The 15997-nt window shown below is 37.1% G+C and overlaps 1 protein-coding gene across 8 annotated transcripts in view; it reads right to left on the reverse strand.

Annotated features, from left to right (window-relative positions):
• Positions 1–15997, reverse strand: part of Wdr59 (WD repeat domain 59) — a 312153-nt gene that overhangs the window by 203066 nt on the left and 93090 nt on the right. Inside the window, exon 12 of one of the 8 annotated variants that reach the window (XM_068346278.1) lies at positions 1991–6634. The exons of the other annotated variants lie outside the window; for them this stretch is intronic. Coding sequence (XP_068202379.1) covers positions 2180–6634 — 4455 coding nt within the window. The 3' untranslated portion in view covers positions 1991–2179. Of the gene's footprint in view, positions 1–1990; positions 6635–15997 lie in introns of those variants that run through there. 8 annotated transcript variants of the gene reach the window in all.

Below are 15997 nucleotides of genomic sequence, written 5' to 3' on the forward strand. Positions count from 1 at the left end.
AATGCAAGAGTTGATGGGAGAAGTACAAGAGGAAGGCCAAGGTTTCGGTGGATGGATGGAGTGAAGAAAGCTCTGGTTGATAGGGGGATAGATGTGAGAGAGGCAAGAGAGCGTGCTAGAAATAGGAATGAATGGCGAGCGATTGTGACGCAGTTCTGGTAGGCCCTGCTGCTGCCTCCGATGCCTTAAATGACCGCGGAGGTAGCAGCAGTAGGGGATTCAGCCTTATGAAGCTTCATCTGTGGTGGATAATGTGGGAGGGTGGGCTGTGGCACCCTAGCAGTACCAGCTGAACTCGGTTGAGTCCCTTGTCAGGCTGGGAGGAACGTAGAGAGTAGAGCTCCCCTTTTTTGTTTTGTTTCTTTTGTTGATGTCGGCTACCCCCCAAAATTGGGGGAAGTGCCTTGGTATATGTATGTATGTATGTATCATGTTTGAGTCTACAGATGATATAGAATCCTGCGGATAATAAGAGACGATTAAACTCTATGCTCTAAATACTAGTAAACATTTACTTTGGTACCGTAATTGTCATCTAAACGTAAAATACACTACAGCAGTGAATGTGCTGTACAGTACTATAATAAGAATATAGTACAGTGCAATAAAATCTTATACAGGCAATATACTACACTAAACTGTTCAGTATAGAAAATGCAAGTATAGGTATACTGTATTGCTGTAACAAAAACATAATGCTTTCAAATATGAAAATAATAATACTGAAATACTAATACTAGTCAATCAATATTGAAAAAACAAAAACAAATACACAATAACTTTATCACCACAACAGCAAACTATTTAAGGCCAAGTGCATCATGTCATAACCATTTGTATACATTACTAATGAATATCATCTAAAGAGGCTCAAAAGCTATGCAGTAAATGTTTGTAATATTTGATATCAAATGAATGAAAGAAATACTGTAGTACAGGCATGTGATCAGTGACATGAATAGATTCTCTCTGAAATAATGGTATAAGTTGTGCAACTTAATTTAAAAAAATAGCATTTCTTTTGGCTCAAGAAAATGTTTCTAGGAAATCAAATTATAAGATGTTCAACTATACTCGGCATAATCTTTTCATATTAATAGATCTTTAAAGCTTAAATCCCACATTAGGATAAATGACATTACCTGTACAAGCAAATCTTAGGCCCGACATAAAAGTTCAATTTCTCTCACTAAAAAGGGAGAAAGGCTATGAAATGCATTTATGGTTTAACATTAAATACATTCAATTATACTCACCTCACCATTTTCTCTCACAGAAATTTCCAAGCCTTTAAAATGATAAGCCTCCAGGTAAGGGAGATGACTTTTCTTTGGCTCTGGGAGAATTGACAGTAATCCCTCTCTGCAAGGGTTTCTCATTATTTTATTTTTTGCTGTGTATATGTGAATTTTGTGTATAACTTTCCAAATTGATGAGAGATGGTCAACCACATATACGGGTAAGTGAATCAGCAGTTGCTGAGTCTGTGGATAAAGAGGGAGGACTCGACCACTCTGCACCACAGTTTAAAAAATCTGGGACAATGCATCATTCAACTCTTGATTTTATTATTGAATATCAAAGCCAAACCCCTATCAAACTGTAACTAACGAGTTAATTAAAGTTTCTTAAATGGTGCATATGCTTGATAATCACTGTACAGCAACCTTTCAATTTGAAAACAAACAGACTAAATCTTTCCTAAACCTCAATAATGCCCCATCTTTGTAAAAGTGTCCTCCCAACTTGAGTGTATAAGATTAAGCCTGAGGATAGATAAAAAGCAGAACTCTATCACAATCACTCAACATTACATATGTCCACAAAAAATTATGTAAAGAAATTAAGAATAAATTAAGCAGGCCCTTAAATGATAAAATTCTGTTGTTTAATCTGAAATTTATATTCAAAATCACTTATAATCCTAAAGAAGTGTATCGATATTTTGGAGCACAAACTGATATCCAAAACAGGAAAAATAAACACGAACAATATATGTTTATATATTATCAATAATAAATAAAAAATATATCACAGATAGGTCTGCAAGACTTCAAATTCCTTTCTAACGTTTTCTCACTATTACATGGATAAGGAAATACAATCCAATACACCATCAACCAATAACTGAATAATTTGTTTTAAAAATAATTGATAAAGAAAACTAGTGTAATATATCTCAATGCTCATATCTTTTGTGAAAACCAAGCTCTGCTCGGGTCTTAAATAAAGTATTACAAATTTCACAATGCATTTTCTGGGATACTGATTTTCTTGTAACATTTCCACTTCTCACTTGCCCTAAAACTCTCGGACTTGAAATCTCTGAGGAATGGCATACATTTTTGGAAAGTTTACTTTGAGCCTTCAAAATTGTCTGTTCACTACAGCTTTGACTTAGGATTTTTTTCTCTTTTCGATCTGTGCTAGACATGACATTTTTACTTAAACATTCAAACGATCCCTCTATTTCAGTCCTTTCCACATTGAAAGTCAATGTCTTCTTGTTACTACAACCAAATCCAAGGTTTGAAGGGCTATTTATTGAATTGCAATGCATTTCAGCTTCATTAATATGCAATACTTTTGTATCTTCACCAGCCAAATCTTCTAAAACAGCAACAGTAATACTCCCCATTACACCAAGAGTATCATAGCCATTTTCTATGTTACCCATATCCTTTTTACATTCAGTCTCTACTGTATAAAATGTATCATTTTTCTTTGAATCATAGCCCCCATTTTCTGGGTCACCCATTTCCTTTTTAGTTTCAGTCTCTACTGTATAATATGTATCATTTTTCTTTGATTCATAGTCCGACTTTGTAGCATTGTAATTTCCAAGGTCATCATCAATATCAGAAGCCTCATCGTCAGACTCCTGTTTCATATTCAAGTGAAGGAAATCTCGGCAGTCAACATCACGATACCGACTGTTATGCTCCCTGTATTCAGATTTCTTCGAAAAATACAGGCAACATTTCCTGCATCTGTATAATAATTTCTTTACATCTTTCATAGAAGAAATTGTGTCAAGTCTGGGTTGTGATCGGAACGCTCTTTTTTCCAATCTTTGCGAGTGAAATGGTTTATCACGCACGAACAGTGAAGCACAATTTTCACCCTCAAGTTTTTTTTTTAAACATCTCAGGTCTTCAACATTTGAATGACTGTCATTCACTTGGGAATTAATATCATCAAAAGCAGCTAGATCATCAACATCTTCCTCATTTTCCATCTCAGAGTACAGATTTTTATTTTCAACTTCATTACTTTTTAATAAGTTAACTGCATTCCTGGGAATACGACCTCGGTGTACTATATCTACAACAGTTCTTGTCCTAATGTATTTGTCTGCTTCTTCATTAACAATGCCATGAGCATTCAGAATATGTTCGGTCATCATACCTTTATCATCAAACACAACTTGGCACTTACTATCAAAAACACAGTCAAAAAATATAAGCTTTCTCTTTTTCTTTGCACCTGATAACTGATAAGATTTATTAGGTAAATAATCCCATTCTTCTTCTGGATGCCATTTTTTATAATGAAATATCAGATGACGTCTACAGCGATAAGCCATTGGACAGAATCGACAACTAAATTTGTACGTATTTCTCACTTTGGGCCCTGATTTTTCAAACTGTTCTTTAAACCACTGTGCTTTTTTCTTCATTGCTTTTACATTCCTTAGTGGGTCCCTTCCATCCGTCTCTCGAAACTTGTGATATTTGCGGTTGTGGTTTTTAGAATCTATTGTCGTCTTGAAAAATATGTTGCAATTTAGGCATTTATATGCCTTTTTACCAGGATGTTCTTTTAAAATATGACGCGTCATTACATTCTTGACAGGAAATTTTGCTTCACAATAATAACACTTAAATTTTACCTTTTCCTGGAATACTTCATCATCCCGCAAATGTTTTGGAATGTGATAAACTATTGTATTACCTTCTATACTCATTTCTATCTGTGACATATCAAATGGTGGCACATCTAACTTTTCAACAGTGGCAGAAGGATTTTTCAAGCTCTCTCTTTGCATTGCGAGTGTGAGCATTTCTTCGGGATGCTCCCGCTTCTGATGATAACGCAACTTGTTAGGGTCTTCAAAACCACTCTTACAGAAATCACAATAGTAAGGTGTACTATCCTCAGGATGAGTTTTAACAATATGCCGAAACAACCTATGACGAATTTCAGTTTTAAAATCACAGTGATGACAAGTATAATTTCCACGAACTGAACGACAACTGTGACCATTGAGCGCCCTACAAGTTTTAAACACCACATCACAATGTTGACAAAACCATAGTGGCTCATTAGGATGTTCTTCCCTAACATGATTAACTAGTAAGAAATTATACATGTATGCACCTTTACAATACCTGCAAACATATCTCTTGAAAGCAGCATGAACCTGTACATGGGAAACCATCTGTGATTTATTATTACAGGTCATATTGCATATACCACATCGATAAGTGTAGTCCGTTAACCTTCCTAATGATCCCTGGGGACACTTTTCACCTCGCCTGTGATTGGCTATGTGATTGTTATAGGACTTCTGAAAACTGAAGGTTTCTCCACATTTTTCACATTTGTAGAGAACTTTATCAACATACAATATATTATGAATCTGCCAGAGATGCGTGGTTAAATGTTCTACAGAATTGCAAATATGACCGCATTCTTCACACTTAATTGTAACTAAATCATGGGCTTTAGCTTTGTGTCTTTTCAAGGAGGTGTAGTCTTTAAATCCTTGACCACACTCTTGGCACATTATAGGCCGTTCACCAGAGTGAAGCCTCTCATGATACTTCAAATTGGCTTTGGATCGGAACGAAGCAGAACACGACGGACAATGATAAGGTCTCTCATCGCTGTGTACACGCTTATGAATTTGAAGAGGGGTGCTATAATGAAAAGCTTTGTCACATTCATCACATTTGTAAAATTTTTCGGTGTTGTGCGTAACTTTGTGGCTATTCAAAGACGACCTAACTTTGTACGATTTGTCACATTTATCACACTGGAAAACTCCTGGCTCATCACTATTTGGTGCATTTTTCACTGGAAATTTGCTTGAGCATATAGAGATTCCATCAGCTGCCTGAGATGACATACTGGTAGTTAAACTTTGCTCAGAACTACCTGTAATCATAACAAAATTTGTACCATTAGCTTGGTAAGTTTCCATTGATTCTACCGGAGAGCTTATCGAAATCTGTGTGTGTTGTTTTTCCCCATCCCAAACAAGTGCATTAACTGATATGAGAAAACATTGGTTTTTAAAAATCATTATATTATTTCCAGGAGACAGAACACCCCCCTCTAAAAGCTGAGGAGCTAACATTGCACAATCTTCTTCGGTAGCTTCCAAATTTTCTGGATTAGGTAAATATACTAGCTTAGCTGGAACTTGTATTGATGCATCATTTGAACACTTGACCATGACAGATCCCTCCATAACACCCACATTTACATCAACTAAAGGTGGAGAGAGAGAGAGCATCAACTGGCCATTTTCAATGCGACCATTCTCAGTGGGATGACTCAGCCCATCAGTGGTAACATCTTTATGAATTGCTGCTGGAGTAGCATTGTTAGAGATCCCCTTGCTTCTACATATAGCAGATTTAACAGAAGCTGCCAGAGATTGCATTGAAATATTCTCTGAACTTTCATTCTCAACAACATATATCACAGTCTCATCCTTATCATTTTCACTAACACTAGTGAATGTCAGTTCTTCAGAAGGTGGTAGATCTTTCATTTCAGACTGAGAGCGTTTCTCTACATTTAAATTATAAGGTTTAACTGTCTCTACCTGCACACTGTAGGATTCTGCTTCTTCAATTTTCACACTGTACGCTTCAGAATGACCTGATGTTAAAATATAGGATGTAGTAAAATTTTCTGACATATGTTCTGAATGAAAATGACCATCACTCTGACTCCTAAAGGATATTTTTGCCGGTTCAGCATCTGTTTCGCAAGCATCTTCGTGTTTCTCATCAAGAAGAGATTGAACTTGTGAATTCCCAGGTTCATTACTTAAAACACTTGTACCTACTTTGCCTCTCAAGTAAGAATTCTCATTCAACTCATTATTAGCATAATTAACATTTAATTCATCTGGATTCCCTGACTTTTCTGCATCAAGAAGATTGGAATTCATATTACATGGGTAACTAGATACAAATTCTTTAAATGATTCTTTCATAGAAACAATATTACCACTGGCTGACTGACAATCTTCCGAGTGTGACAAAATCACAGAATCACTTCTTTCACAGGTAACAGAACTTCTATCATTACTTGGTAATGCAGCTACACTGCAATCATGATGACTGTGTTTTTCTAACTCCCTTGCTAGTTTTTTAACTGCAGAAACTAAGTCATTACCATCATCTATATGATTTCTTTCAGCTACTAAATTATTTTCATCACAATGCAAAGGATTAAGGGGTCCATCGAGGGTGCTTGATTCATTATCAAAGCTGCTTGGTTCACGTTCAAAGTTACTTGCATCATGTTCAAATTCCACTGGTTCCTGTTCAAAGCTGTTCATTCCTTGGTTGAAAGTTCTACCTCCTATCTCACTGAGCATCGCGATTCTTCCTGCCTGTGGGATACCAGTACGCTCCAGTTATATTGGCATTACTGTACAACTTATATTATGTAGTTGTATGTAGCAATTTCATTATAAAACAAGCATATTTCCAACAAGTAGAGATTATGTATTTAAAAGATGCATGAAATAGAAACAAATTACTCTAAAGTATCCCATTCTATGTCAGTCGCCAATGGATACCCAATCACATCAGTACAAAAATATAAACTCACTTGTAACTTACAATGAGAAAATTTCTTAAAGTAACAAATTTTTTTTTTTTCATACACACATCTCATATACTGTAGAAGCATAATTGTGGTCTTAAAATGTCCCCCAGACACTGCTAAGATGATGAAAGCAGGAGCAACAGCTACTGTTCATAAGGCAAAAAGAGCTTACAGCTATCATCACTCATCAACAAACTTTTTATGGAGAGAAACGGAGGTTGGGGAGGAGGGAACTAACAACTTGTGATAGATTTGTACCAAAACAAAATTCAGCTACCTCATTACTATTATAATGAAACTTGTTACAATACTTAGGAGGAAAGACAAAGATGAATTCAAGATTACTATTATAATGAAACTTGTTACAATACTTAGGAGGAAAGACAAGGATGAATTCAAGATAAGAGTCCTTTGGGACTGAGTCCTGAAGGTCAGGAACAACCAGGCTATGAATAACAGAGGGACATTAATTATCAAGATAAGCCTCTTAAGATTTTAAAATAAGGTTGTGTATAAGTCATAGACTCCTTTAAGGAAGGACTGGAACGTCAGGACCTCAGGGTTTTTAACTTGAGTCTGAAAGATTAACTTGAGTCTGGACTAAAATGACTTCTAGAAGGGCTAGAAACACGTTCTCTGGATCAAACTGGGGGTTTTTGAGGATGGTGAGTTCAATAGTAACATTTTCAACACCACCTGGGGTCATCTTCAAGGTCTAAAGGTCATTTATCAAGGTCAAATTTGTGAATTTTGGTAATTTTTGCTCGTTTTTTGTGTGTAACTCATAAATGGTGAGAGATAGCTGATTATAATATGAGGCAAGTCTGCAGAGCTGTCCGAATTTAATATATATTGTCATATATCGTCCTTCAAGAAAGGACTGGAACGTCCCCTGATCGGGGTTTTTAACTTGAGTCTGAAGGATTAACTTGAGTCCTGGACTAAAATGACTTCTAAGAAGGGCTAGAAACACGTTCTCTGAGTCAAAATGGGGGTTTTTGAGGACGGTGAGTTCAATAGTGACATTTTCAACACCACCTGGGGTCATCTTCATCATCTTCAAGGTCAAAAGGTCATATTTCAAGGTCAAAATAGTGAATTTTGGTCATTTTTACTCGTTTTTGTGTGTAACTCACAGATGATGAGGGATGGCTGATTATAATAAGAGGCAAGTCTGTAGTTCTGTCCAAATTTAATATATATTGTCTAGCGATGCTCATCTAATCAAATGTTAATGCCTTTGAGTTTTGTTGTGCTGAGAAATACCGTTCTTTATTTCTTATTTTAGTGTTTCATTGTTTTAGGGCTTGTTTGGAATGTTTGAGTAATACAATATTTGACAATATATATTAAATTTGGACAGAACTACAGACTTGCCTCTTATTATAATCAGCCATCCCTCACCATCTATGAGTTACACACAAAAACGAGTAAAAATGACCAAAATTCACTATTTTGACCTTGAAGATGATGAAGATGACCCCAGGTGGTGTTGAAAATGTCACTATTGAACTCACCGTCCTCAAAAACCCCCATTTTGACTCAGAGAACGTGTTTCTAGCCCTTCTTAGAAGTCATTTTAGTCCAGGACTCAAGTTAATCCTTCAGACTCAAGTTAAAAACCCCGATCAGGGGACGTTCCAGTCCTTTCTTGAAGGACGATATATGACAATATATATTAAATTCGGACAGCTCTGCAGATTTGCCTCATATTATAATCAGCTATCTCTCACCATTTATGAGTTACACACAAAAAATTAGCAAAAATTACCAAAATTCACAAATTTGACCTTGATAAATGACCTTTAGACCTTGAAGATGACCCCAGGTGGTGTTGAAAATGTTACTATTGAACTCACCATCCTCAAAAACCCCCATTTTGATCCAGAGAACGTGTTTCTAGCCCTTCTAGAAGTCATTTTAGTCCAGACTCAAGTTAATCTTTCAGACTCAAGTTAAAAACCCCGAGCAGGGGACGTTCCAGTCCTTCCTTAAAGGAGTCTATGGTATAAGTGTAGGATATCATTCAACAAGCAGAGCAAAGATACTCACAATATCCTAAAAATACAACAGTTAGTACCCCCAATGAGTACAAAAAATATCACACATCAAATGATGGAAGGGTTACCAAAATGAGGATAACTCCTAACAATCCCAAGTGAGCAAAACCTGACTTGGCGCATCTCTGGACTAAAGAATAAGTACTGTATCCATTCACATTATATACATACACCAAGGCATTTCCCCCAATTTTGGGGGTAGCCGACATCAAACTAATGAAACAAAAAAGGGGACCTCTCCTCTCTACGTTCCTGCCAGCCTGACAAGGGACTCAAGCGAGTTCGGCTAGTACTGCTAGGGTGCCACAGCCCACCCTCCCGTTATCCACCACAGATGAATCTTCATAACGCTAAATCCCCTTTCCTGCTACCTCCGCGGTCAACCAAGGCACCAGAGGAAGCAGCAGGGCCTACCGGAACTGCGTCGCAATCACTCACCATTCATTCCTATTTCTAGCATGCTCTCTTGCCTCTCTCACATCTATCCTCCTATCACCAAGAGCTTCCTTCACTCCATCCATCCACCCAAACCTTGGCCTTCCTCTTGTACTTCTCCCATCAACTCTTGCATTCATCACCTTCTTTAGCAGACAGCCATTTTCCATTCTCTCAACATGGCCAAACCACCTCAACACATTCATTTCCACTCTAGCTGCTAACTCATTTCTTACACCCGTTCTCACCCTCACTACTTCGTTCCTAACCCTATCTACTCGAGATACACCAGCCATACTCCTTAGACATTTCATCTCAAACACATTCAATTTCTGTCTCTCTGTCACTTTCATTCCCAACAATTCCGATCCATACATCACAGTTTGTAAAATCACTTTCTCATTGAGAACTCTCTTTACATTCATGCCCAACCCTCTATTGTTTACTACTCCCTCAACTGCCCCCCAACACTTTGCATCCTTCATTCACTCTCTGATGTACATCTTCTTCCACTCCACCATTTGCTGCAACAACAGACCCCAAGTACTTAAACTGATCCACCTCCTCAAGTAACTCCATTCAACATGACATTCAACCTGACACCACCTTCCCTTCTCGTACATATCATAACCTTACTCTTACCCACATTAACTCTCAACTTCCTTCTTTCAAACACCCTTCCATATTCTGTCACTAATCGGCCAAGCTTCTCTTCTGCATCCGCAACCAGTACAGTATCATCTGCAAACAACAGCTGATTTACCTTCCATTCATGGTCATTCTCATCTGCCAGTTTCAATCCTCGTCCAAGCACTCGAGCATTCACCTCTCCCACCACTCCATCAACATACAAGTTAAACAACCACGGCGACATCACACATCCCTGTCTCAGCCCCACTTTCACCGGAAACCAATCGCTCACTTCATTTCCTATCCTAACACATGCTTAACTACCTTTGTAGAAACTCTTCACTGCTTGCAACAACCTTCCACCAACTCCATATAACCTCATCACATTCCACATTGCTTCCCTATCAACTCTATCATACGCTTTCTCCAGATCCATAAACGCAACATACACCACCTTACCTTTTGCTAAATATTTCTCGCATATCTGCCTAACTGTAAAAATCTGATTCATACAACCCCTACCTCTTCTAAAACCACCCTGTACTTCTAAGATTGCATTTTTTGTTTTATCCTTAATCCTATTAATCAGTACTCTACCATACACTTTTCCAACTACACTCAACAAACTAATACCTCTTGAATTACAACATTCATGCACATCTCCCTTACCCTTATATAGTGGTACAATATACGCACAAACCCAATCTACTGGTACCATTGACAACACAAAACACATATTAAACAATCTCACCAACAATTCAAGTACAGTCACACCCCCTTCCTTCAACATCTCAGCTCTCACACCATCCATACCAGATGCTTTTCCTACTCATCCATTCACATTTGTACAAAATCCTCAACTGGTATACTGTCATCTAGAATCCAAAATGCCTATATTTAAAAGACATCAAATTATGTCTTAAAATAATACAAATGGAGGGCTCTAGTTTTATAGATTAGAATCCTTGGATGAGCTATCTGACTTAACGATACGGCCACGTAGGCTCTGCAGATGATGCAGCTGAGTCAGTACAATATGTTCTTGAGAAAGAATTTTAGAGACTGGTAAAAAAAGAAAAAAACAGACATCTGAACAATCTGAGAGCTTTCTGGTCCACCTAAGATTGTGGAAAAATACTGACTAAACACACACGAAGATCCTCTTCACTTATTAACTACAGGAGTTGAAGAAGGAATGGCAATGGGAGCAGTGGAGTGGCCTTTAATAGCCCATGTGTGACATCACCACTAAGCTGGGTGTGGAGAACCCAATTTAAGTACAGCCTTTGGTGGGAGTAACAACCAAAATGCATGCATACAGTATTATTATTATTATCATTATTATTATTATTATTATCATTATTATTATTATTATCATTATCATTGCAAGATAAACTATAACCACCCTAGTTGGAAAAGCAAGATAAATTACTATAAGCCTAAGGCTCAAACAGGGAAAAATAGCCCAGCAAGGAAGGGAAATAAGGATATAAACAACAAGAAAAGTAATAAACAATCAAAATAAAATAAACTAAGAACAGCAACATTAAATTAGATCGTTCATATGTTAAGTATAAAAACTTCAAAAACAAAAGGAAAAGAAATAAGATAGAACAGCATGCCTAAGTGTACCCTCAAGCCAGAGAACTCTAATCCAAGACAGTGGAAGGCCATGGTACAGAAGCTATGGCACTACCCAAGACTAGAGAACAATGGTTCGATTTTGGAGTGTTCTCCTAGAAGAGCTGCTTACCATAGCTAAAGTCTCTCTTCTATCCTTACCAAGATGAAAGTAGCCACTAGAAAATTACATTACAGTAATTAACCCCTTAAGAAGAGAAGAATTGTTTGGTAATCTCAGTGTTGTCAGGTGTATGAGGACAGGAAAATGTGGAAAGAATAGGCCAGACTATTCGGTGGACGTGTAGGAAGACAAAATGAGCCGTAACCAGAGACGGGGATCCAATCTGGTACTGTCTGGCCAGTCAAAGGACCCAATAACTCGATAGCAGTAGTTTCTCAACGGGTGGCTGGTGCCCTGGCCAACCTACTACGCAAGCTAGTAAAAGGAGCATCTTCAAACTAAAACCCAGAAAAAATACCTTCACCATTGGCTTGTATAATTGTAAGATTAATACAAGATGATGACAGCTTCATCTCACATTAAAGAATACTTTCTGTGTGATTTGATCATGTGTACAAACACACAAAAACACTTAAATAGCCCTTATATAATCATAAATAAAGACTAAAATTGCAAGTATCTTCTTGGTGGTTGTCTCTAAAGAGAGATGTCGGGGGTTAATGCCTCACATAGGGAATGTCACCATTGGCTTAAGAAAGTGATGTGATTATGTATGCTAACATATTAAGGAGGGGCTAAAATCAAAGGGAGGAGCCTTTTTATTAAAATATCCTTAGGTGTGATATATGTCCAAGTGATGTACTCTTTGGTAGGATAAACGAATGATTTTAACTTCCATATAGTTTATATTTGTAAATTACATATCATGCACATCATACACTATTGTACCTGGTACATTTTTGACGTTCAGTGTGTGTGTCATAGTAGTGAAGGGGTTAAGAGGGGTATTTCCCACTCCGAAAGTGGATTTATGAAGGGTAATTCCCAGCCCAAAAACACTCATTGCTTTGAAGAACATATCCCAGATAAAAAATCTTAAGGTTTTTCCTCACGGTTGTGTGTATTGGAACATGGAAATGGGGACTTCAAACAATCACTTTTCTCCTCCTAACTTATTCCACAATTTCTGTATAATAGCATCTGCAATGGAAGAACTACCCTCAAGGTCGTATTGTCATCACTTTGGTTTGCTCACTTTAGGTCTGAGAGAAACTAATACATTTTTTCCTTGAGTTGTTATGGCAGGAATAGCAGTATGCGAGTGATTGGCAAACTAATTGTTGTCTGTGTTATCCAAAGAGGGCTGTCCTTGCTACTGTGGAGATTAGCTTCTCTATGAAATGCTTGGCTAAACCTCCTGGGAACAGGAGTGAGTCCAGCCCATTGGGAACTCTCAGTTCGCTTAAGTTGGCAGATTTCCCTTTTACCATCATTTCACTTCATAAAACTTTTGCAAAGGAATCAGGCAATAATACTGAGTGCAGTCAGTGAAAGCACTATCAAAACTGGAGGCAGGGGAAGACAGCTTCTATAGAAAAGAAACTTTAGGTGCAGAAGTAGCACTATTACCACCTAGAATTTTCCCAAGGGTTATATGGTAACGAGAAGAAATGCAGCACAGATAAGGCTTGTCACAACCTTAAAATACTCAACATTAAACAGTGCTTCAGAAAAAATAATAGTGGTGCTGCTGAGGGGAAATAGCTGAAGGATCCAAAAATCCCATCACAATACCTACTGCTGCCAATAATACTACTGTCTGTCAGACAAAAAAGTGCAGTGACAAAGGGTATCTAATAACCACAATTGTAGCCTATATGAGTCATGGGGTTTACAGCAATGAACCAAGCAATTTTCTTTTTTTTAAATTTGTAATCTTCAAGAAAATAAACACTAAATAATTCTTAGACGGAACATTTACCGGCCACAGTAAAAAAGCATAAGCTTTAGCTTCCCCATAATTAATTCACACAAACAAACTTGCATTAAAATCAGGACTAAAATTCAAATTTTCATTCTCAGACTATTTTGATATCTTTTAAAAAGTATGTAACCCAAACTCAAGCAACTTTTTTTTTTTTTTTGCTACTAATTTGTTTGAAGGTTCAAATCCAGCAGCTACAGTATGTAAGTGACTCATGGCATCCAATAAAGATGGATAGCTCTCTAACTCTTCCAAAACTACAATTCCCCTACTAATCGGTAAGTGATACAAAGGTGATATACAAATTTTTGTCTTATTCACCACCTTATGTATCTATCATTAAATAGGAACTCCTATGCCTGAGTCACAACCTTTTATAATGAGAAGTTCATCTTTAATGATACAGGTATCAATTTATATTTCTTTACTCTTGAAACATGATTCACATAATGATGTTAATTATCTAGTCCTGGGAGTCAACAAACCAGTTATAAAAAAAAAGTTTTAATCTATTAAACCTTTCAAAAGTAAAAGCTGATATTGTACAAAAACTTGCCCTTTACCAAATATCAATCTGTATCCTAAAAATTCAGATTCCTTAACAGTGAAATTTCTGAGAACCTAGAAAGCTTGGAATTGAATGACCCCTTCCCTCGATGTATGTATAGCTTGATCCAAAATTAAAATTCACATTTTCAGTCATTAGTTCCCTTTGTTATTTCATAAGCTTACATGCTTACTACATAAACATGTCTGTTTCCACATGACTTTCCCCATATTTTCTCCTTACATGCTCCATGCATTGTCTTCATGCTAAGGACAGTGTACTTTCCATAAATGGTGGTCCTTGATGAACTTTTGCATAAGCTTGCTTCACTGTGTTTAGGTCTTTCGACCTAATTTTAAAAGTGAATTTGGTTATGGACTCATCTGATGATAATAACAATACATTACTAAATAACAGATCACTCATAAGGTTACCAACCAACAACAGAAATGTGTAAGCTATCTAGATAAACAAGAAACAATATCCTAGCACAAAAGGCATGTACAATACCTAAAGCTTGGTGTTATAAATTTTTACAGTAAACAACAAATTTCTTTTCATTTAATATACAGTATTTAAAACTTCCTCCAAAAACTATCCTATACCCTACCTCCCAATGATTAGACTTATTAAAAGCTTTGGTGGTAAAAGTTTCCAGTAATAATTTACTACCAAAAACCCCTGTCATCAAATAACAAAAAACTAATTGGTGCAGTATGTCCTCAGGTTACAACAGTTTCAGGAATACAGCACAGCTCCCTTAACGGAATCGTACAGTATTTTTTACTACAGTTTCATTTTATCATTCTATATCCACGTCCTCCATGTATTTTTCCCTAGTTATAGTCATGTTTCCATGTCCTAAAAAATATTTTTACATATCAGATTATGATTTTACTAATACTCTTCTTTCCCACCATTATCCCTACATTAAGGGGTTGGGTTTCAGATACACCCACTCCAATGCCTTCTATTAAAGGCATCATCTTCCACCAAACCTCTTCTCTTCATATCATCTTCCACAAACAAGTTCCTCCAAAGCACTCCTTTCTCCCTACCCACCATCCACCTGAACACGTTTCCATACCACCTCAGTTGAGACACTCTTATCACCTCTGTAATCTATTATGCCTGCCATTCTTATTATTTCATCATTTTCCAATCTTTCAAGCAGTGATATTCCCATAATCCACCTCAGCATTCTAATCTCTGTTCTCTCAAGCTTTGCTTCCTCTTTTCGTCTTAAAGCCCACATTTCCAATTCATACATTAACACTGGTCTTATTGCTGTGCTATAGCTCTTGAGTTTTAGCTTAATTGGCATTTTTTGTCCCTCTTCTCCCAGGCAGCTTTTGTCCTATTCTCAACTTCACCCTCACATGCTCGATCCTGACAGAGTAGATCCCAGGTATCTAAATTGTTCTGCCTGTTTTATATATGAACCTCTACTTTCATGTATGGCTATCCTTACAACATAGCTTCAGTCCTATCCACATTTACCCTCAAGACTCCACTCTCCAAAGTCTCTTGCCACTCTACACTACTTCTTCGTAGGTCTTCCTCATTTTCAGTAGTAGTCATCCAATCATCTGCTCCCTTGTAGTCTTGCATTTTAGCAAAAGGCTACGCCCACTGCTTATAACTCGGGAAACCGCTGCCTTGCAGTTAGACTATTTAGTCAAAGGCTAAGCTCACCACCAATAACTTTGGTTGATAACTGCAAAGGTATGCGATTGTAAAAATCCTCTACCAAATTATGAAATATGACTTTACTACTGCATTGGTGTAAGTCAGTGATTTTGGTGCTTGCTTACAATACTGTGCTTAGGTGTGTTCCAACTTAAACCAAGACTAGAATTACAACATGTCGTAGGAAAAGATCTCTGTTGTAACCCCTAAGATCA

Source organism: Palaemon carinicauda, chromosome 22 (genome assembly GCF_036898095.1).
Source record: "Palaemon carinicauda isolate YSFRI2023 chromosome 22, ASM3689809v2, whole genome shotgun sequence".
Classification (NCBI taxonomy): domain Eukaryota; kingdom Metazoa; phylum Arthropoda; class Malacostraca; order Decapoda; family Palaemonidae; genus Palaemon; species Palaemon carinicauda.